Genomic DNA, 25,151 nt, shown 5'->3' with positions numbered 1-25,151 from the left:
CGTCTGAACTGCCCGTCTGTACTGAGCCTGCAAAGCCGCCCGTCTGCCATGAGCCTTCAGAGCCGTCCGCCAGACCGGAGCCGCTAGAGCTCTCCGCCGGACAGGATCAGCCAGAGCCTTCCGCCAGACAGGATCAGCCAGAGCCTTCCGCCAGACAGGATCAGCCAGAGCCTTCCGCCAGACAGGAGCCAGAGCCGTCCGCCAGACAGGATCAGCCAGAGCCTTCCGCCAGACAGGATCAGCCAGAGCCTTCCGCCAGACAGGATCAGCCAGAGCCTTCCGCCAGCCAGGATCCGCCAGAGCCGTCCAGCCGGGATCCGCCAGCCAGCCAGGATCCGCCAGAGCCAGCCAGCCAGGATCCGCCATTTAGTCCGGTACTGCCCCTTAGCCCGGTGCTGTCCCTTATCCTGGTGCTGTCCCTTATCCTGGTGCTGCCCCTTAGTCCGGTGCTGCCCCTTAGTCCGGTGCTGCCCCTTAGTCCGGTGCTGCCCCTTAGTCCGGTGCTGCCCCTGAGTCCGGTACTGCCCCTTAGCCCGGTGCTGCCCCTTAGTCCGGTGCTGCCCCTGAGTCCGGTGCTGCCTCTTAGTCCAGTGCTGCCCCTTAATCCTGTGGGGTTTAGTTGGGGGGTGGTCATTTGGAGGAGGCTACGTAAGCAGGTAGTGACTATGGTGGGGTGGGGACCACGACCAGTGCCAGAGCCGCCACCATGGACAGACGCCCACCCAGACCCTCCCCTAGACTGTATGCTGGTGCGCCCGGAGTTCGCACCTTTAGGGGGGGGTACTGTGACACTCTGGCTCTATGGACTTTTATTTTGAGCCAGGGTTGTTATTTTTCTGTTGGGTGTATTTCTATGTTTGCTTTTCTGTTGGGTTGGTTTCTATGTTTGGTCATTGACTCCCAATCGGAGGTAACGAGTGTCAGCTGTCGGCTCGTTATCTCTGATTGGGAGCCATATTTAAACTGTTGTGTTTCACTGTGTGTTTGTGGGTTTTTGTTCCAGGTTCAGTCATAGTCACTGTAGGACTTCACTATCGTCATTTGTTTGTTGTTTTCGTGGTTGCTTTTATAAATAAAGTCATCATGTTCACTCCACGCGCTGCGTATTGGTCCGTTTCCTCAGACGATCGTGACATGTCAAAATCAATTCAATCAATTCATCCATGAAAATAGACACACATGCTCAGTCACTCTCCAAAATGGCAGACTGCACAGTATGTGACCAAATGACTACCTCTACTACTGCGTTGTGAGACAGCTTCCTAAATCCAGCAACACCTGGAGGCCTGGTTAGCAAGCAGTGGAGGGAGCATGCTGATTACATTATTCTCATTAGGCCCTCAGAATCTAATTAGAGACTGCTCAAGGGAAGGAAAAAAATGTGGAAACTGCTAATGCAATTTTCCATTCTGGAGACAATAGTCTCCATGGCATCCGCAGCAGTGGAGAACAAGAGAGGACCTAGTACCGAGACCTGGGTGACACCAGTAGTGAGACCATGTGGTGCAGAGACCCTCTCCAATGTAAATGTAAAAGTACATTGCTGACTAACTGGAGGTATGCAGAGCGTCTCAGGGCACTGCTCTAGGTCTGGTTTGGACGGGGCATGGCTAGCATCTTGGCTCACTTAAAACCAAATATAATATTGCTCCAGTTCAGCTCACCTCTGTACCCGCACACAGGTCGACGCAATAGTGTCAAAAGGGTATGGGAGAGCAAATACAGTGCATTCGGAAAGTATTCAGACCCCTTCCCCTTTTCCACATTTTGTTACGTTACAGCCTTATTCTAAAATTTATTAAATAAAAATGTTTCCTCATCAATCTACACAAAATACCCCATAATGACAATGCGAAAACAGGTTTTTAGATATATATATTTTTTACAGAAATACCTTATTTACATAAGTATTCAAATTGAGCTCAGGTGCATCCTGTTTCCATTGATCATCCTTGAGATGTTTCTACAACTTGATTGGAGTCCACCTGTGGTAAATTCAATTGATTGGACATGATTTGGAAAGGCACACACCTGTCTATATAAGGTCCCACAGTTGACAGTACATGTCAGAGCAAAAACCAAGCCATTAGGTCGAAGGAATTGTTAGTATAGCTCAAAGACAGGATTGAGTCGAGGCACAGATCTGGGAAGGGTACCAAAACATTTCTGCAGCATTGAAGTTCCCCAAGAACACAGTGGCCTCCATTATTCTTAAATGGAAGAAATTTGGAACCACCAAGACTCTTCCTAGAGCTGGCCACCCAGCCAAACTGAGCAATCGGGGGAGAAGAGCCTTGGTCAGGGAGGTGACCAAGAACCCGATGGTCACTCTAACAGAGCTCCAGAGTTCCTCTGTGGAGATGGGAGAACCTTCCAGAAGGACAACCATCTCTGCGGCACTCCAACAATTAGGCCTTTATGGTAGAGTGGCCAGACAGAAGCCACTCCTCAGTAAAAGGCACATGACAGCCTGCTTGGAGTTTTCCAAAAGGCACCTAAAAGACTCTCAGACCATGAGAAACAAGATTCTCTGGTCTGATGAAACCAAGATGGAACTCTTTGGCCTGAATGCCAAGCATCAGGTCTGGAAGAAACCTGGCACCATCCCTAAAGTGAAGCATGGTGGTGGCAGCAACATGCTGTGGGGATGTTTTTCAGCTGCAGGGACTGGGAGGCTAGTCAGGATCGAGGGAAAGATGAAAAGCAAAGTACAGAGAGATCCTTGATGAAAACCTGCTCTAGAGCGCTCAGGACCTCAGACTGGGGCGAAGGTTCACCTTCCAACAGAACCACGACCTTAAGCACACAGCCAAGACAACGCAGGAGTGGCTTCGGGTCAAGTCTCTGAATGTCCTTGAGAGGCCCAGCCAGAGCCCGGACTTGAACCCGATCAAACATCTCTGGAGAGACCTGAAAATAGCTGTGCAGCGACGCTCCCCATCCAACCTGACAGAGCTTGAGACGATCTGCAGAGAAGAATGGGAGAAACTACCCAAATACAGGTGTGCTGATATTCTAGCGTCAAACCCAAGAAGACTTGAGGCTGTAATTGCTGCCAAAGGTGCTTCAACAAAGTACTGAGTAAAGGGTCTTATGTAAATGTCATATTTCATTTATTTATTTTTAATACATTTGCAAACATTTCTAAAAACCTGTTTTTGCTTTGTCATTATGGGGTATTGTGTGTAGATTGATGAGGGAAAAAAACAATTTAATCAATTTTAGAATAAGGCTGTAACGTAACCAAATGTGGAAAAAGTCAAGCGGTCTGAATACTTTCCGAATGCACTGTAGGAACAACAAACACTCTACCATCACACAGTAAAAGCTCAATGTGTGCATGTGTCTCTTCAATATTTCATCATACTCCACGCAACAGAGGTAGAGTGTCTGAGAGATGTGTTGCCTTGAATTCTTCCCCTGCATCACTTTCCCGAGCAGAAGCCCCTAGGGAACCCCCAAGTGCCAGGTCATCTGGAAGAACGACATCACAGCTGAAAATGGAGATTGTTCAGATGTAATCTACAAACAGCAACTTGAGTCAATAACCACCACTCCGTGCTTCCGCTGAGGATCCCACACAGTCCCTGATCGCTCGTTCCTCCTTCTCTTCAACCTCAATATCTGCCATTGTTTTATTCATCTTGCCTATCAACAGAATTCCCACTCAAGTGGGATAGTTTACTACTTGTACTTCTTTAAACTCTATGGGATCGGTGTCCCGTATATGGGACGGTTGAGCTAACGTGCGCTAATGTGATTAGCATGACTGTTGTAAGTAACAGCAAACCTTCCAGGACATAGACATTATATGGGCAGAAAGCTTAAATTATCTAATAATCTAACTGCACTGTCCAATTTACAGTAGCTATTACAGTGAAAAAATTCAGAGCTACTGTTTGAGGAGAGTGCACAACAACAAAAAACGTATCACGGCAACTGGTTTGATACATTCACCTCTGAAGGTAAATAATGTACTTACATTCAGTAATCTTGCTCTGATTTCTCATCCTAAGGGTCCCAGAGATAACATCCAGCATAGTTTTGTTTGATAAAATCAATTTTTATATTCAAATGTAGGAACTGGGTTCTACAGTTTGAACCCCTGCTGTCTCTGGCTCCACACCCACCCCACCCGGCCATCTAGATGTGTGAAAGTTAGTGTATAAGCTAATGAGCCATCATGTATGACATTCCTGGGAGTGTGTAAATGTACATTTTGTATTACCATATCATTTTTATATGTTCTCTATAGTCATGTACTTGAAAATGTATCAATTGACCAATTCGGCACATTTGGGCAGACTTGATACAAAATAGTCCAGTATTGCAATGCTTCACTGGATCAATCTGAAACTTTGCGCACACACTGCTGCCTAAATTGCGCCTAAACTGCAATATTATATTGTGGCCTTTCTCTTGCATTTCAAAAAAATTATAGAAAACACATGTTTTTTTGTTTGTATTATCTTTTACCAGATCTAATGTGTTATATTCTCCTACATGAATTTCACATTTCCACAAACTTCAAAGTGTTTCCTTTCAAATGGTATCAAGAATATGCATATCCTTGCTTCAGGTCCTGAGCTACAGGCAATTAGATTTGGGTATGTCAATTTTGTCGAACATTGAAAAAAAAGGTCAGATCCTTAAGAGGTTAAAGTAACTGTCCAGTGGAAATCTCTGTTATTCTGTTAACTCATACCCAAATAATTTTGTTGACTTATCCTATAATCGTATTTGTGGCCAAAGCATAAATAAATAAATACATTTTTATTTTTAAATATCTCAAAAATGAATCTCAAACAGACCGTTTCAAATGTCATCCTCCTGAGGCGGATGAGCTGGCTAATCAGCAGTCTAATCGCATTAATATTTTTAAGGCCCATATACGCCCACACCATTCCAACACAGAAAAGCTGCTTTTTAACATGCTTAATTAAAACATTTTCACTCATATTATATAATTAATTATAGGTCATATTTCATAGAAATCTGGAACCACTGGACAGTTATTTTAAAGGAGGCTATAATTGCCAGATCAACTGGGTGTCCTGCCACAAAATTGGCTTTAGCCCAAGCTAAAACTGAGTTAGACTGAGCTAAAACCTGGGCATTAGTTTAGGTAGATAATGCTAGTCTTCAGGTCTAAGGAGCGGTTACTCCTTAAACCTGAAGTGAGTGTGTTTCCACACCACCTCTGCTACATCTGTGTATATGACAAGCCCTGTCCCAGAGTGGAAGCTAAATGTGGCCTACAGTATGTACCAAGTGTGAATCACAGAGGTATAGCGATCTGATCACTGTAACTGAAATATGTTAGGTGCATAACACAATTATACATACAAAAGCCACAGTATGAGTTAATTTACATTCAGCTCAAAATAGTTCCGACCTCAATGGAAAAACAGCCAGCTGCTTTTGACTTGTGGCTTGCGCTCTGTTCTAGAGATCCCCTGTGAACCTCACAGGCCTCAGTCCAACCTCCTGAAACAGGTAGCGAGAGCATTCTCCCTGTCAGGCTGTCTATGGGCTGCGCTGAAGTGAAACCCCAAAGGGTATCGCAGTGCTTCCCCATCCACACTTCATATGCTTCTGACAGGAAAAGCCTCAGAAGTACATCAGCTGAGGACAATGTGGTCGGTCTTTCTCAGAGCTGAACGAGGTATAAAATAAAGAGAGAAACAGTGTGACTGCTAGATCACTGCCACATGTGAACACATCATAGCCAAAGTTGACAGAGACACTGAGAGCCAGCAACAGCAGGGCTGTGCTGTGGTTGTCCACCACAGTAGGATGAGAACTACCTCAAGTATTCACATGGTGTAAGACACTGACTCTTAAGTGACCCTAACTGCTCTTTTTTCTGGTCCCTGAATTCATTTGAATTCAATTCAACTTTATTTGTCCCTAGGGCTATTACAATTAATGAAGTTCCCAGAATAGACCTTTGATTGAGCAGTAAAGTCGTTTTTACCAGGGCTGGGATCGATTTAGAAACGGAATTCAAAGGAATTTCATTATGACTGAGCTCCTGTATTTGAATTGTATTTTAAGAGTTATTAGACTAATAGTGTTGTGTGTCTGTAGCATGGAAGAGCTCAGCTTCATCCTGAGGTATTCATTTACACTATTACCCCACACACCCATGTCTTGCGCTCAGTTTCCCAACCTATCACATCTGTCCAGCAACGACATGACATCAACCATCCCACACGTCCATGTGCACTTGTAATCGACTACATTTTGCTCTGTGAGTTTGGGTGTAAGGGAGCTGAAAGGCTTGGATCCAGTTGGATCCAGTTTCTTCCAGAGCTGATTAAGTACAGATCCTGTACAACATTCTGTTTTGCGAGCTAATCAAATTTGAGTCCAATCTCTCTAGGAACATTTCAAAACACACGATGTTGTCTGCAACTGATCAAAGTATGGGGGAAATCAACGTAGAAGACCGTCCGTGAGAGCCTTCTCACCAAACTCCAAGTTACCACTCTCTAGGAGTCTACAGATCATATATACTAACTATCACTTGTGTAAAAACAATGTCTCGTGACAGCCTTAACATTTAGTCGCTGATTTGGTTGTGGGTGCAATAATAACTGTTAAAATAGCACTTAAATACATCCTCTACTACAGTGTATGGAGCGACATTGGAAGTCCGCTTGTCTCAGTCCATGGTTTATGATCTGTTCTAGTGTATTTCTATACACATGGAAACCCACACACAGTACTAGGGCTGGGAATTATAGTGATTCTCACGTATCTATATGTATTATGATTCATTACTGTGATTTCATTGCGATTTGATGTTCCAAACATATTGTTCACCATGTGTCTGCTGCAGAGGGACAAGAGAGGGCCATTAGAAAACACGTTTTGATCAGTCATGGAAATAAAAGTGCTGAAAACAGAGTTTGGTGCAGGTAGAGCCAACTAGCACAAAAATAATAATGTCAAAGGGAATGCAATACAAAAAGAATATCCCAATATGTAAATGTATCGATTTTTTAACGCCCACTACGTTATGAAAGTGAGAGTTTCCAACCAGAGAGTGAGCTTCTCAAGACAGGAAGAGGAACAGACGAGCCTCTAAGCAGGACGCCCCCACAATCAGCTCACTCATGTATGTATGTATTGTATAGTACACCGAGTGTATGTGTGTGTCTGTGTGTGTGTGCATGTGCGTGCGTGTGAGTGTTTTTGAGGTGCACAAAAAAACGAATACCTCCTTATGTAGCACTGTAGATAGCATTACGTTACTCCTTCTGACAAACACAATGAATGACTGCCCACATAATGGGGCAGAAAAACAAGTACACATGGAGACAATGACTAATATTGTCCAAAGGTTATGAAGAATAATTAACTGTGAAGCCGAGGAAACCATGGGTTAGTTAGTCACCCTTTAAGCTGAACTTCAGTCACTTAATTTCCACATGTGTTGAAAGACTGAATCATAAGGAGGTGTTGTGAAGACCACGAGATTAACAAGGAGACAATCAAATGTCAAGGTGATCAGGCCAGGCTGAGATAGCAATAGCAATATAGGGCAATAAGGCCGGGTTTCAACCCAAGGCGCGTTAAAGTCGGGCAGCACACTAGACAGCGACAATACGCCTTTTAAAGGTAACTAATGTTTGAGCCGACATTTCCAGTGTTTACCATGAATGCGATCTCCGCGAACGTCGGGGAAATTACCTTTAAAAGGTGTATTGTCAGCTGTCTAGTGTGCTGCTCTATAACGCGCCTTGAATTGAATTGTGGCCTAAATCAATGAAAGGAGGAGGGGAAGGATGTATTTCTTAAATATTCGAACAGGGCCCTTGTTTCATTCCAAAGTGACAATGTGCACTAAAGCCTTCCAATGTAATATTTACAGCTCAGAACAGTACTGTGTATGATTATTCCCCCTGGCTTCCTCTCCTCCCAGTCTACCCTTGGCCAACCAGGGCAGCAAACAGACAGTGTGATGTCACATGACACATGACTCACCAGAATGGAAAAAATCCACAAATGCAGACACTTCGTGGAACGGCCAAGCCTTAAGTGCCTGAGATATTTCTGATCTCTCTCTCTCTGGCACTTATCTGTTTTCAAAAGGGTGACACGCTGATCATTACTGCACTATAAAATCGAAAACTGTATCGCTGGAAATGGGTAAACTAATGAGAATGGAGGTTAAGGTAATATTTCTTATTGCCTGTCAGTATCAGACAGACGAGTGAACCCTGAGAAAAATGTGTGAAAAAGTGCTTTACTTTATAACACTGGCTATCTCTGTGGGGATGATCGGAGTAATGGGAAGGCTCCCCACTTCAGCTCTGCCATCCCATTCAAAGTTGACTGTATGCTAGAAAAGTTCATTTTTTAATTTTATATTCAATGGCCCCTCCTCACTGTCTGACAACAGTTGTGCCCCATCACCTCCACCCACCCAGTCACACACACACACACACACACACCACCCATCACCCATTCACAAGAAATGTCTCCCCAGGACATCCCATACCATTTCAACACCAGATGACCACCACCCACACAGACACACTCTTACCCCTCCCACCTCAGCTCTGTGGGGGAAATTCCATGTCTCTGGCCCCTGCATCCGGACAGTTCCTGTTTACAAACCTGCCAGAGACCTTGAGGCCCTGTCACACTGAGGCTAAGCCACTGACCACCAGAGCATGACCAGAGCACAAAACCTTGGGCTGCACCCTCTCTCTCTCTCTCTCTCTCTCTCTCTCTGTCTCTCTCTGTCTCTCTCTCTGTCTCTCTCTCTCAATTCAATTCAATTCAATTGAATTTAAGGGCTTTATTGGCATGGGAAATATATGTTAACATTGCCAAAGCAAGTGAGTCCCCTGTAGCTCAGTTGGTAGAGCATGGCGCTTGCAACGCTAGGGTTGTGGGTTCGTTTTCCACGGGGGGCCAGTATGAAAATGTATGCACTCACTAACTGTAAGTCGCTCTGGATAAGAGCGTCTGCTAAATGACTAAAATGTAAAGTAGATAGTAAACAAAAGTGAAATAAACAATAAATATTAACAGTAAACATTACACTCAGAAGTTTCAAAAGAATAAATACATTTTAAATGTCATATTATGTATATATACAGTGTTGTAACAATGTGCAAATAGTTAAAGTACAAATGGGAAAATAAATAAACATAAATATGGGTTGTATTTACAATGGTGTTTGTTCTCCACTGGTTGCCCTTTTCCTCTCTCTCTCTCTCTCTCTCTCTCTCTCTCTCTCTCTCTCTCTCTCTCTCTCTCTCTCTCTCTCTCTCTCTCTCTCTCTCTCTCTCTCTCTCTCTCTCTCTCTCTCTCTCTCTCTCTCTCTCAAAATCTGAAATTGTAAAGCATGCAAAGGTGACTGACAACACCATAACCATTTTTTTAAAAAGAGTAATATCAGTAATGAAAATGGCAATATCTGTCCTTGTTCATGATCTGGGTCCTGTGGTTATCTGGGACAGTTGTAACTGCTTTGTTCTATTCACGGAAGGTTGTATTTGTTCTGGGAGACTTTGTTTCCCCCTGCATTGTGCTGTGATGGGGGGAGAATTCCGTCCTCCTCACGTTAATAGAACCAATCATCTTTTTCCTGTACATTGTTACAGACTCTATGTGTATGCCTGTCTCTACTCTCAGACAGCCAAACAGAAACACAAGGAAGTAGTATAATAACTTAAGAGAGGTCGTTGTTGATCTACTCACAGGAGCTGTGAAGATTTGTTTTGAATTGAAAGTGCTGAATTTAATTATTTGAATTGAATTGAACCAATTTGAACGGCACTGGAACATTGGAATACCACTTCTTATTGCACTGTGGCTTACACACTAACACACATGCACACAGGCAGGCAGGCACACACATTATCATTAATAACATAACGTGTCAATGTAGAATATTGTAAGCCCTCACTCACATGCACTCTCGCTGGATTCAGAGCCCACTGAGTGAGGCTCTTACTGACGACTAATTCTCTGCTGTGTTTTCCTCTCATTATGCATTTCATTGATGTCTAGAGGAAGACTCGAGGGGTAAATGAAGGACTTACTGTTCAGACAAAATTCCCCCACTGTGCTCTACCACACTGACTGCAATTATCTACCATGCTACAATTATGCTCTAATTATTTGTGAGGGAGGCCTTTACTTATCCAGTTTTTTTCACAAAGCTGTCATCCATAAACTGCAAACGATTCACAAAAGTGTCTCTCTTGCCTCATTATATGTACTAACGCAGTCAGTGCCAATTTGTGTGTCCACAAAACCAGCGAACACAAAACAAACCACTGGGGGACACGGTGGTGAAACAATTTGACCCAGACAAAAATTGTGCTTAACTATGTAATATTCCAAATACATATTGAGAAGTGGCTACTGTTGAACTTCTTCAGAAGACTATTGGAACACAACAATCCTGCCTTTCTATTCAGTTTGACAAAAATGTGTCAAAACAATATTGTACTGAAATATTCAGAACCATAAAATGTTTGCATTTTTGTACCTTGACCTGTTTTTACTTTTTATATTATTGCCAGTCAAGTGTAAAAGAAAACACATTTATTATGCAGGTATGATAAGCAATATTAACTATATACTGTATGCCTGGGAACAGAATCAAACAGTCAGTGAACTTTTGTCTTAAAGAACTAGAGCGCTAAACACATCTTTCCTTCCCCCACAGACAATATAGTCCACCTGAGCCCTTAGGCCTATAGTAAAATACCACTCTAATACACATTGAATTAAATAAAATGCTGTTGCATGTCTCTATTGTCCATCATGGTGTAAAATAGATACTCTTACATATTTTCATAGTAAGAGAACTGCTGTATAAAAATAGGAATGCATGTGTTATACATTCAAATGCTAGCCTCTTTGATAAAAATCTGATGAAGAGTCTGCTGGTTAAGGAAGGAACCATCCAGTTCAGAAAGACAGTGTGCACAGCCACAGCCTGTAAAAGATGCCCCGCAACTGTAAGTAACCTGGGGTTGCCAAACCAAGCCTCAAACACACTTGCCTTTTCATTATGGCTCTAGAAACCACCTCTGGTTCAGTGCCTATTCTAAGGTCACAGAAAACAAGGGAATCTCTGTCACTCATCCTAATGACATTATTTAGGCTATAAAACACATTGCTGTTTCTCCAGTGAGTTGTTTCTGACTCTGGGTTGGTACACACTTTTGTTTCTCACATTGCTAGTGGGGCAGTAGGTGAAAGCTGGATAAAGTATGCTACACATAGAATATGTATAACAATGTTTACAGTATACATACAGTAGCTATGTACTGTGTACATAACAATGATAAAGTAGGCCGCCTCACAAATGGGCATCGGAATATCATTGCATAGGCACACAGTATGAGGGCAAATGCATTTTGATGTAATAATTTCATAATTCACGCACGCCCATCATCATATAACATTTGGCTTGTAATTAAAAGTGCATCAATTGTGATTTAATCTCAGATCATTTGGACCCAATCTCCAGAGAACTGGCAGGGAGTTGGAGCTCCCGAAGTCCTCACATAGTGACTCCAGTGAGCGGATGGATGTCGCAGTACGCTGGAAGCATGTGGCTGGAAGGACACTAGCTCTTGGATTGGCTGTCGCAGTTCTGGCAAAGGTAGCAGAGACACATATGGCGCAGCTACAACTAAACACACAAACCCAGACACACACACAGACAAATACATAAAGGGGGAAAAAGGATGGCTAGCAAAAAAGCAGTTACCAACGGACCACATTGCATCCACACAAGATGGTGTATTTGCAATCAGGATTAGCTCAGCTACTGCTGGTGCCTGTGTGAGGGGAAGGTACAAAAGGCTGGACTGTGTAAATGCGCTTGGTCTCCCATGTGTCTGTTGCATAGCTCCAAGTGGTCCATCGCTGGTGGCATCACTGAACAGACGCAACACTGTCAGTCCCACTCTGAACGAGCCCCGTATGCCTTAATGCAAACAACAGCTGCCTCGCAGGCCAGGGGGACTGAGAGAGGGGCAGAGACGGTACTAGTAGCAGAGGGGACAGAAGGAGCACAGCTGTCAGTCCCAAAATATGCCAAGGCGTGCACCTGCGGGTATGTCAGCAACTGTGGCCAGGCCTCGTCAGAGTAGCCAGCCTGGCGAGACAATAGGCAGCATTGAGGAGAGCAGACTGGCACACTTCTGCCTTTGTGCTGGACCCTACTGCGTGATATTAGAGACAACAATGACGACATGATATGGTATCTGAGTGTCTGGACAGACCAAAGATACACTATGGAGGTTTAGTTGCTTGCTAATTGTTTACGTTAAATTTTGGGTTGAATCTTGGCTGAGGTTCATGATATAATATAAATCAATTTCTTATCTAATGAAACCACACAAATCCTTAGTTTTAATCAAATAATATATTTTTGCTCATAGGTGTGGGGATGTCTGCCACTTTCTGGCAAATGAGGTCATTTCAGGACAATATTTATATCCAAAGGTTCTGTATAGCCTCTTTAACTGATCCTGTTTGCGTGATATTGGAGAAGAATGATTACATTATCTGATGCCCTGAGTTTCCGGACAGAGTTTTAAGGGCATTAGGGACATGATTATATTCAGTTATCTTCAGTGATGTACCTCTCTTAGGAAGGAAACACATGACATTTACATACCCTATTCAGTTATCTTCAGTGACGTACCTCTCTTAGGAAGAAAACACATGACATTTACATACCCTAGCATGATCCTCCTGATACAGAGTGACAGTGATGCAGCGTTATTGCAACGTTTGTGAAAAGTTGGCCTATAAACTGCTCTTAGAATTGGAATATGTATGATAATACGCCTAAAGGCTCCAGTGGTAAACAAGTGAACCCCACTGACATGTTAAACAAAGCAATCCAAGGAACTCTCATTTACATAACTATTTCAAAGACAGAGAAAATGACCTGAACAAAAACAAAAATACATTTCCATCATCTTGGATAATAAAAGTGTTATTCTACATCCAATGTTGCTACCTAAGAAGGTGGAGGCAGCTAGAGCAATTTCCTTAAAAATAGACAGGTTCCACTATGTCAGCCCCTGTGTTGTCCACACATGCTCCAACACTTCAGACTTTCCAGCCACAGTTAACAGATATGGCTCACTGCTGCCTCAACCTCACAATGTCCCACTCATCATCACAGCGGAAGGCAAGGCAGGAACAGCACATAGGGACCAGCATATTTACACAATTTTCCACAAACTTCCCCAGAAAATACTCAGAACATTACAGAGGTGTGGAGATAAAAAAATATATAAACTAAACTGCTCAGAAACAGGGGGAAATGCGCTAAGACAGCATTCGCAGCATACTGTGTTACTTGAACTGCGACTATGCTGCAATGTTCAGAGATCTCAAAAACACTGTTTGCCTGCACTAAACCAAATCGTATGAGCCAGAAATATCCCTGGAAGCTGCAGTACATTGCAATTTTGGATTATGCGGTGAGCGTAGCTAATTGCTGAAAGCCGCATTTACTACTACACAGGAAATGTGTGGTGAACATCCCTGGAAAAGAGTCATTCAGAATAATGAGATATTATGAACCTACTCTTTTCCAGCTTTTCCTTAGAGTAAATATCCTATAGCCTATACAGTATCTTTATAACAATAAATGTAAATATACAGTATAGTACACCGTTATACAGAATATAGATATAGAGTACATTTATTGTTATAAAGATACTGTATAGGCTATGTCTTATTAAATATATTTAAACCAAGTAGAAGACTTGGAAGAGAATCTGAAAGCCTGCATCAGATTGAGCCATGGAACTTGAATTCAGCTCAGTATAAATGAAGTCCCCAGAGATTACTGGGAACTCAGAGCCTGATAATGAGATAGCAGCTCAATGACAGAGGAATTCAGATGGGAAGAATACTGTGCAACGCCAGACTAGCTGTTGCCATTGGTGTCGGCTAATGGGGATCCTAATAAATCAAATCCTAAATCAAAACTGTACCAGGGCTCAACTCTGTCCTGTGTTTTAGTCAGTTGTAGCAGATACTGAGAAAGAAACGACAAACCTCAGGGCAGCATTTGACAAAAGCATCTCTGAGGCTGTATTGTTTTGCACCCTTGATGTAAATGCAAACCAAAGGAGTAATTTGTTTGTAGACTGTGAGAATGTCATCAGTCAGTGGCAGAAAATAGGGTATCTGGTCATTGTTGGAGTCCAAGCAAGTGCCATAACCATGTTCTTTGCTAAATGCCTTAACCATTTGAATTGATTGTCTTGTCTTGAGCCAAGTTTGGTTGATAGTAAATGATGCACTAAACATACAACAAGTATGTTTAGTGCATCATTTACTATCAACCAAATCAAAAGGAACTGACGCCAAACAGATAGTGAAGTGTAATGAGAGAGGGGTTTCCCCCCTAAGGGCAGAGTTGTACATTAGACACAACAACTACACCAGTATACTGAGTGCATGCACAACCAACTGAGTAGCCTCAAGTGCAGGGTCAAATTATTGGCTCTTGGGGGTGCCCTAAAAAAATTGACATTCATTAGGGGTTCAAGCAGCGAAGCTGGGTGAATCCCTATTGTATTTGTAGGCGTATATTATTCCAGTTTTCCGTGGATTTGGTAAAAGATAATAAATAATAATATGCCATTTAGCAGACTCTTTTATCCAAAGCGACTTACAGTCATGCGTGCATACATTTTTGTGTATGGGTGGTCCCGGGGATTGAACCCACTACCTTGGCGTTACAAGCGCCGTGCTCTACCAGCTGAGCTACAGAGGACCACATGCGAATTCCCGTGAGATGGTAAGGCCTAGGAGGGTGCAACTTGGCATGATTGTAAAGGCCCATGGGTCACACGCTCTCATGCAATGCCATGCCAATTGGCCAGATGGTGGCGCTATCACAAGCAATTGAAAGCGCAAACTTTGAAAGGTTGGTACATAGGTCCCTCTCCTCACAAGGAACAAATTTGCCTCAAGGACCCATAAGGTCCGCCATGATGGATTTTCCACCATTTTAATTTTTTTGTTAAAACGCTTCTGGCACCGATTGGCGCGAAACTTGATATTTTGCATGTATGGACCAAGGTCTCTCAACCCAATATTTTCCAGGCTAGCATCTCAAACAACATGGCCGCTACTGACCAATAAACATTCATGTTGGCGTGGTCTGGCACATAAATGCAAATAAATCACACACAGATATTTGTATTGTAACAAAGCTTGACACACTTGATGTTCCAAACACTGTCATGACTCAACATATGCAAGCACATTCAGGTCAACCCCACGGAGGCGCTATAACAGGCACATGTTTATATCTCTTGATTAGTTTGGCTCAGAGTGATTACATTTGGCACAAATGCTCGGGGATATGAGTCCAGCCAACCTATACAGTATGGTTCATTTTGGCCACATGGTGGCGCTGTTGGACACAAAAACACATTCATGCAAGGTCATTGGCTCATAGCGGCCATATTGTTTGAGCTAGAATCCTGGAAAATATTGTGTTTAAAGACATGGGTACATAGATGCTATATACCGAATTTGGTGACAATCGGTCTAGTAGTTGTGGAGAAGAAAATGTTTAAAGTAGTCAACATCATTAAAATTGGTCCAAAATACATCAGAAGCATATTGCATGATCTCTTCAATGTTGAGTTCTGATATTTGGCAAGTGTGGTAAGGAGTACAGAAGTAGCTCATCCTAGGGAAATGTGTCCAATTTGACCTGATGGTTGAGCTATGGGGCCAAAGTGTGAATGGCTGCTTGCAGCTATATTTATCTTTGTTTTGGGAGTGCACAGCACACCCCCGGTTACAACTGGAATCAAAACCCTGCTGAAGGGTTGTATGTTTGGCAAAATGACTATGTGCAGAAAGCAAGTCTGAAAAACAGCACCTCGTGACTGTGGGTTTCAACATCCCAGATGTTATTCAGTACATTGTTGCCTTTTGCTTTTTCACTCCTCAATGATATCTCTCACACACTGTAGCTACTGTGGTTCATCCCACCAGAGAGGATCTAGTCAATGTCTGTTGATGCTGACCCAGCTTTTTCCCCATCTGCATTGTCATTCTCCTAAGCATCTAAGTGAATATCAGACTGCTTTACTATTTCAGTCCATTCACAGCATCCAGTGAATCCAACATGCTTTCAGGCAGCCCCCTCCCCCCCTCCCCTCCCCATCCCCTCCCTGAATCAAAACACTAGTCAGTGACATTGGTGGTAGATATGACGAATCTCCTAGGGCATGTCCCTTTAAGTCGGTCAGGAAATTTAGTGGGTCAATACTTGAGAGAGGGAGATAGAGCGAGAGGGAGACGAAGAGGCTATTAATAACTTGCTCTGTCAGGGCCAAGCAGTCACAGGCTGTCTAATGTAAAAGAGCTTGTGGCTTCTCTTCACAGCTTCTAGGCATTCTCTCTCCTTCTTTCTTTCTCTCTCTGCTGACAAAGGAGCCTTGAGGCATTCCTACTGCCGTGTGTGAGTGTGTGCGCACGTTCATGCGTACTGTCTGTGTCCATTCAGCATGCAAGTCATAACAGACTCCCTATGACCTCAATGTCTAGGAGGTAATACAGACTTGAGACTGGGACTTAAAAGTATGATATGTAAAAAAATACTATTGTGAATAACTATGATCATAACCACTGGGAAGCACGTTTAATATTTTACTGAACAATGATGTGGATGGTGATCCTGATCACATAGAAATTATGCAATTGATATAGGTTTAAAAAGTTAACAATGTATTTACTCTCTATAATGGTGACATTAGGACAACTGCTTCCTTACATGGTGGGTCTGTTTGTGAGTCTCACCTAGTAAGGACCCAGCTGACATAACAGTTGTACACTGTGCTGCAGTAATTTGGTCACATCAAGAACAGTCAATCCATTCAGTTCAAAACATAAGATTGAGTGTGATCCATATGACTCACACACATGCACATTCTCTCTCTCTCTCGCTCCCTCTCTCTCATACACACTTTTCATAAAGGTCATGAAATTTCAGTTTCTTCCAGACTTAAATGTTTTCTGTAGGCTATCATATCTGTGAAGTGTATCTCATCTCATCAATGCCATCAGCATTTATAAGAATTACAGCTTATCTACAGTCTCCACCAACTACCATCAATGCCTATTATGCACAAAACTCCAACCCAGACCAAGAGCAACATTCATGATTACAGTAGCCTATGATGTGACCTCTTGAGACAGCCTGGTTTCATAGACTAGACGTAACATAGTAAACGAAAATCTGGGACACTCAAATTAGTATGATATGTTATGCTTGGTATGGTTAATCTGGAGGCAAAATAAATGCACACCTGTTAATGCGAGGTGCTAGCTAGCGGAGTAGAACACTTGAAAAAGAAAAGGAGAGCTGCACACTCTAGGAGCTCATATGCAATAATTAAATAACCTAAATCAAATCAAATCAAATTGTATTCGTCACATGCGCCGAATACAACAGGTGTAGACCTTACAGTGAAATGCTTACTTACAAGCCCTTAACCGACGATGCAGTTTTAAGAAAAATAAGTGTTAAGTAAAAAATTGATAAGTAAAAAATAAAAATAACAAATAATTAAAGAGCAGCAGTAAAATAACAGTAGAGAGGCTATATACAGGGGGTACCAGTACAGAGTCAATGTGCGGGGGCACAGGTTAGTCGAGGTAATTGAGGTAATATGTACATGTAAGTAGAGTTAAAGTGACTATGCATAGATAATAAACAGAGAGTAGCAGCAGCGTAAAATGCAATGCAAATAGTCCGGGTAGCCATTTGATTAGCTGTTCAGGAGTCTTATCAAATAACCAACGTTTCGACAGACAAGCTGTCTTCATCAGGGTATAATGATGTTTGGCATGATTACATAAGACAGAAGGTTACTTACAACCTGGACACAGTGATAGACGTAATATAGTAAATGAAAATCCAGGACACTCAAATTAGTATGATATGTTACGTTTGGTATTGTTGTATTAATTTGTGGATCTTTTTAATATGTTACGAATTACAATTCGTATGATATGTTACAAATTCCAATTTGAACACTAAATTACGAATTTGCAGTACGTATGATACGTTACAAATTCCAATTTGTTGTGGGCAACGTTAGCCAGGTGGCTAACGTTAGCTAAGCTAGGGGTTAGGCGTTAAGGTTAAGAGTTAAGTTAAAGGGTTAAAGTTAGGGGAATTGTTAATTAACATGCTAAATAGTTGCAAAGTAGCTAAAAAGTAGTAAGTAGTTGCAAAGTTGCTAATTAGCTAAAATGCTACAGTTGTCCGTGATGAGATTCGAACACGCAAATTTGGGTTGCTTGTTTTAATGGTGTTGGTTGTTTGTCTTGATTTTCTAGTGTTGACATCATGTATAGCATGTACAGCCACTAAGTTCTAATTTAGGTGCTTATTAGTGCCCAAATGTAAAATTTTCAACACGTATATGGGTACGAGTATAAAGGGCTACCATATCATACTAATTTGAGTGGCCCAGATTGTTACGTCTAGTCTATGAGACCAGGCTGTTACTTAAGGCAAAAACAAAAGGTAGGTGGATTGCGTATAATGTGAATGCAGCTTGAATCTCATCACGGACAACTTTAGCATTTTAGCAACTTTGCAACTACTTACTACTTTTTAGCTACTTTGCAACTACTTAACATGATAGCAAACCCTTCCCCTAACCCTAACCTTAAGCCTTTAACCTAACTCCTAACATTAACCCTAACCATAAAACCAGCCTAGCTAACGCTAGCCACTTAGCTAATATTAGCATTATCACCTAGCTAACGTTAGCCAAAACAATTTGAAATTCATAACATATTACAGCGCCTTCAGAAAGTATTCATGCCTCTTGACTTATTCCACATTTTGTTGTGTTACAGCCTGAATTCAAAATTGATTCAATCAATTTTTTCTCACCCATTTACACACAATACCCCATAATTACAAAGTGAAAACATGTTATTAGAAATATTTGGAAATGTATTGAAAATGAAATTCTCAAAAATTCTTCAAGCTCTGTCAAGTTGTTGTTAATCATTGCTTGACAGCCATTTTCAAGTCTTGCCATAGATTGTCAAGCCGGTTTAAGTCAAATCTGTAACTAGGCCACTCAGGAACATTTAATGTCATCTTGCTAAGCAACCAGTATATATATATTTGGCCTTATATTTTAGGTTATTGTCCTGCTGAAAGGTACATTTTTCTCCAAGTGTCTGTTGGAAAGCAGACTGAACCAGGTTTTCCTCTAGGATTTTACCTGTGCTTAGCTCTATTCCGTTTCTTTTTATAAAAGAAAACCCTCCCTAGTCCTTGTCGATGACAAGCATACACATAACATGATGCAGCCACCACCATGCTTGAAAATATGAAGAGTGGTACTCAGTGTTGTGTTGGATTTGCCCCAAACATAACACTTTGTATTCATGACATAAAGTTTATTTCGTTGCCACATTTTTGTCAGTTTTACTTTAGTGCCTTATTGCAAACAGGATGCATGTTTTGGAATATTTTTATTCTGTACAGGTTTCCTTCTTTCACTCTGTCATTTAGGTTAGTATTGTGGAGTAACTACAATGTTGTTGATCCATCCTCAGTTTTCTCCTATCACAGCCATTAAACTCTGTAACTGTTTTAAAGTCCCTTCCTCTCCGGCAACTGAGTTAGGAAGGACGCCTGTATCTTTGTAGTGACTGGGTATATTGATACACCATCCAAAGTGTAATTAATAACTTCACCATGCTCCAAAAGGATATTTAATGTCTGTTATTTTATTTTTATCCATCTACCAATAAGTGCTCTTTTTTTTTTCTTTCTTTCTTTCTTTTTTTTTAGTGGGTAGATCAGCTTTAATATTGCATATAGAATGTAATTTCCATCAATGTAATTGTCTCCATCACTTCCAAACCCCCATAAAGATGATACCAGGTGTGGTAGAGACAGGTCTGTTTGTGGGGATGACAGAGAGGGTGTACTTTGGGATGGAGGATGGTAGTGTTCGTATCAGAGACCCCCCAGTCAACTGACCAGAGCCCTGCTCCAGCACTACCTGGAACCAACCACCATCAACCATCTCATCTCAACCACAAGTGCCCTAATATTCTATCTCTGCCTGATCTGACGGACTCCGACTGTGACTGGTGTAAAAATAGTCACCTGTAGTTTTGCCTCACACAGACACAACGTCACCTCAACATCTGTCTCTCATCATGGCATGTACAGACTCTAAGTCCCAAATGGCACTCCCTTTGACCAAGGCAGATAGACCCATGGGGCTCTGGTCAAAGGGAGTGTAGTATGTAGGGATTAGGGTGCCATTTGGGACTGTCTTAAAGAATGTCACTGTCATAAACATCCAACCTGTATTGACTCACTGTGGCTGTAGCTAGACCTGCATTGACTCACTGTGGCTGTAGTAACTAACAGGGTGTAGTAACATCAGTCAGTGGTGTGTTTTCTGTTCTCTTTAGATAAACGGAGAGCTCTGGTGGAGATGAACAAACCAGTCTGGCAACAGTGGTACAGTCCAAAGACTAAACCTCCTGAATGGTACCCTATCCCCTTTATAGCGCAATAGTTTTGACCCTATGGGGCACACTGACAGCAATGGGCCCTTGTCAAACGTAGTGCACTAAAATAGGGATTATGGTGCCATTTTGACCACTAGCCTGAACATCTGCTCTGTTTCTACTGAGAACTGTCTAACTGGTGTTGTCTGTGTCCCAGATCTGTCTCTAGTTGCCTGGTCCCAGATCTCTCTCTAGTAGCCTGGTCCCAGATCTGTCTCTAGTTGCCTGGTCCCAGGTCTGTCTCTAGTTGCCTGGTCCCAGATCTGTCTCTAGTTGCCTGGTCCCAGATCTGTCTGGATGGCCCAAACAGACTTTCTCTCAGGCTGTGTCTCTGTTTGTCTAGTTGTTGCACATCGTTTCCGTTCATTGCTCAAGCCAGCCTTGTGGCATTCTCTTACCTAATACCAAAGTTGCAGGGTCTGGATTCACAAAACATTTCTTAAGGTTTTCAAAATCCAGACTCAATGCATGGCTCACCTAGTCTCAACCTGCTTCCAAACAGCAGTACAGGGGAAGGGGGGGGGGGGGGGTAATGCACCAAATGTAACTATTGAACGGCCATGCATGTCCCCATCTGTAGCCTATTGGCTGTCTTGACTGAGTCTGCTTCTGGCACCAATAACATCCCTTCTCCTTCCATAGCAGCTCCTTTATTGGTCACTAAGCAGGATGTTACAGTTTAGCACCAGCTCTATGTCTAACTATCTATACCTTTCAGTGCCAATACGACTGTGATGACAATTTGTAAGTCGCTCTGGATAAGAGCGTCTGCTAAATGACGAAAATGTAAATATGTTTTTTTTCTCGCAAATAAATAAATAACTTGTTTCAAAAAATTCAAATAAATAAATAACGGAAAAGTGGTGCGTGCTTATGTATTCACCCCCTTTGCTATGAAGCCCCTAAATAAGATCTGGTGCAACCAATTACCTTCAGAAGTCACATAATTAGTTAAATAAAGTCCACCTGTGTGCAATCTAAGTGTCACATGATCTGTCACATGATCTCAGTATATACAGTGGGGAGAACAAGTATTTGATACACTGCCGATTTTGCAGGTTTTCCTACTTACAAAGCATGTAGAGGTCTGTAATTTTTATCATAGGTACACTTCAACTGTGAGAGACGGAATCTAAAACAAAAATCCAGAAAATTGCCTATTGTCCTGTAACCCATCCCAGCCTTGTGCAGGTCTACAATTTTATCCCTGATGTCCTTACACAGCTCTCGGGTCTTGGCCATTGTGGAGAGGTTGGAGTCTGTTTGATTGAATGTGTGGACAGGTGTATTTTATACAGGTAACGAGTTCAAACAGGTGCAGTTAATATAGGTAATGAGTGGAGAACAGGAGGGCTTCTTAAAGAAAAACTAACAGGTCTGTGAGAGCCAGTATTCTTACTGGTTGGTAGGTGATCAAATACTTATGTCATGCAATAAAATGCAAATTAATTACTTAAAAATCATACAATGTGATTTTCTGGATTTTTGTTTTAGATTCCGTCTCTCACAGTTGTAGTGTACCTATGATAAAAATTACAGACCTCTACATGCTTTGTAAGTAGGAAAACCTGCAAAATCGGCAGTGTATCGAATACTTGTTCTCCCCACTGTAAATAACATTCTATTGGTAGCAAGAATTTTGTATAATAATTTAAATTGAACAATTCTACGTTTTGAATCCGATGTCGTTTTGCGTATCAGTTCATAAACACTATGCCATGGAATCGGTACGTCAAAAATCTCTTTCCAACTATTTTGCTATCTATATGGGACGGCTGTCAATCCTTTGGTCCTTAAATGAAACTGGTATACTTTTTTATTTATCACAATTTTCTTTAACCAATTATGGTCTTTAATGCAGGGCCGACAGACAAGTTCCTTACTTTTTCCCCCTTCCACTTTCCTCTTCCATTTTTGCGGAAAATGCTGCAATTATTTGGTTGTAATTTTGGGTAGAGCAGACATTTCCATATGTTTTTGTTAGCTGCATGTGGGACATAACTCCACCAGTCCTACCTATGATAAGAAGATTATACCTTTTTCAAACATTTTTTCAAAACATAATAATTTTTTTTATCAATTAGTATATTTGAGTTTAACCACAATATTTGTAGCATTATTTGTTCTGTCGTTTCTGGAGGATTAAATTGAAATTGCAACCAACTTTCTATGGCTTGTTTTAGAAATAGTGATATTTGGGAGATGATTTCCTTTTCAAATAACTGAAAGTGAGAGGTTGTAATCTGGGAAAAAGGCCATTCTTGAAGATGGGGTGAGGCAATTTTACTAATTTGCTAGAGAACCAGTTCGGATTTAAGTATAACTTTTGTATGACTGAAGCTTTTAGTGATTGGTCTAATGCTTTAATATTTAATAATTTCTGTCCTCCGAATTCATATTCATTATATAAATAGGCATGTTTAATTTTGAATATTTTTTTCTCATATAATTTAACTGTTCGCTAGGCGTAGGCAAGACCATAAGCAAATAGGTAAACTGGGATAATACTAAAGAGTTAATCAGGGTGATTTTTCCACAAATAGACAGGTATTTACCTTTCCATGGTAGCAAGATCTTATCTATTTTTGCTAACTTTCTATTAAAATTTATTGGAGTGAGATCATTTATTTCAATTGGGATATGTATTCAGAGTATATCCACATCACCATCAGACCATTTTATTGGTAAACTACATGGTAATGTAAAAATTATATTTTAGTGATCAAATACGTAATATAGTAATAACTTCACCATGCTCAAAAGGGATATTTAATGTCAGTTTTTTTTATTTATTTTTTACCAAAGTACCAATAGGTGCCCGTCTTTGTGAGGCACTGGAATACCTCCCTGGTCTTTGTGGTTAAATCTGTGTTTGAAATTCACTGCTCGACTGAAGGACCTTACAGATAATTGTATGTGTGGGGTACAGACACGAGGTAGTCATTCAAAAATCAGTCCATGTTTACTCCTGAAATTATTTAGGCTTGCCATAACAAAGGGGTTGAACACTTATTGACTCAAGACATTTCAGCTTTTCATTAATTTGTACAAATGTCTAAAAGCATAATTCCACTGACATTATGGGGTAATGTGTGTAGGCCGGTGACACAAAATCTCAATTTAATAAATTTTAAATTAAGGCTGTAACACAACAGAATGTGGAAAAAGTCAAGGGGTGTGAATAGTTTCTGAAGGCACTGTACTTATTTGTAACATATTGTACGAATTGCAGTTCGTAAAATACATTACATGACCAAACATATGTGGACACCTGCTTGTTGAACATCTCATTCCAAAATCATGTGCATTAATATGGAGTTGGTCCCCCCTTTGCTGCTATAACAGACTCCAGTCCAATGGCGACGAGCTTTACACCATTCCAGCCGACGCTTGGCATTGCGCATGGTGATCTTAGGCTTGTGTGCTGCTGCTCGGCCATAGAAACCAATTTCATGAAGCTCCCGACAAACAGTTATTGTGCTGAAGTTGCTTCCAGAAGCAGTTTGGAACTCGGTAGTGAGTGTTGCAACCGAGGACCGACGATTTTTACGCGCTACCCGCTTCAGGACTCAGCGGTCCTGTTCTGTGAGTTTGTGTGGCCTACCACTTCTCGGCTGTTGCTCCTAGACATTTCCACTTCACAATAACAGTACATACAATTGACCGGGGCAGCTCTAGCGGGGCAGAAATTTGACAAACTGACTTGTTGGAAAGGTGGCATCCTATAACGGTGTAAGGCCATTCTACTGCCAATGTTTGTCTATAGAGATTGCATGGCGGTGTGCTCGATTTTATACACCTGTAAGCAACGGGTGTGGCTGAAATAGCCGAATCCACTAATTTGAAGGGGTGTCCACATAGTTTTCTATATATAGTTTATCATACGAATTGTAATTCATCCACAGATTAATACCACACCAAACGTAACATAACATATCATACTAATTTGAGTGACCAGGATTTTCGTTTACTATGTTATGTCTACCCCCTACCCCTGAGTCCATGTTGCGTGAGAGTTTCTGGTCATGAGGAAAAGTAGGCAACTGCCAGCCAATTGCGCATGGTGAGAAAGAATATGGGGATCAATAAGTTGCCTTATAGGTGAAATACGACAGTGCGTCAGAAAACATTGTATTTTAAACCAAATACAAATTGTCATTTTAACAAATGCCAAAACTATACCCAAAGGGCTAGTGTCCACATCTGCGAGTGACTCAGATAAAGTGTCAGTAGAATGTGTTATACACAGTAGCCTACTTACGCCCTGGTTTTGGGGAACCCCATCGATAAGAGGACGTCCAAATTTGATCCATATTTCACAGTGCCCGGTAATTTCGGCAGAAGTCTTCGCGGGATGATTTTGCTGTAGAGATCCTCTTTTGCAGCCATGATTCAGGATTCCATTGGTTTTCAGACTGGATCCAGTCTACGGTACTGTAGCGAGCGGTGGAGAAAGATAACTATTGGACTACAACCGATTATTATTGTGAGCAGTGTGTTCGCGGGCGCTCCCTCCTCCCCGCCCCCAGAAACTCAAATCATGTCTGCTGCTGCGTTGT

General features: G+C 41.7%; 1 protein-coding gene across 1 annotated transcript in view; it reads right to left on the bottom strand.

Moving 5' to 3' along the window:
• Nucleotides 1–25,108, bottom strand: part of LOC121568485 (ubiquitin-associated and SH3 domain-containing protein B-like) — a 45,494-nt gene extending 20,386 nt beyond the window's left edge. The window contains exon 1 of the mRNA XM_045219706.1: nt 24,854–25,108. Within this exon, the coding sequence (XP_045075641.1) occupies nt 24,854–24,981 (128 nt within the window). The 5' untranslated portion in view covers nt 24,982–25,108. The remainder of the gene's footprint in view (nt 1–24,853) is intronic.
• Between the last annotated feature and the right edge of the window lie 43 nt (nt 25,109–25,151).

The sequence above is a fragment of the Coregonus clupeaformis genome, chromosome 6 (assembly GCF_020615455.1).
Source record: "Coregonus clupeaformis isolate EN_2021a chromosome 6, ASM2061545v1, whole genome shotgun sequence".
NCBI lineage: Eukaryota > Metazoa > Chordata > Actinopteri > Salmoniformes > Salmonidae > Coregonus > Coregonus clupeaformis.
This window is presented reverse-complemented; position numbering and strand designations above follow the sequence as displayed.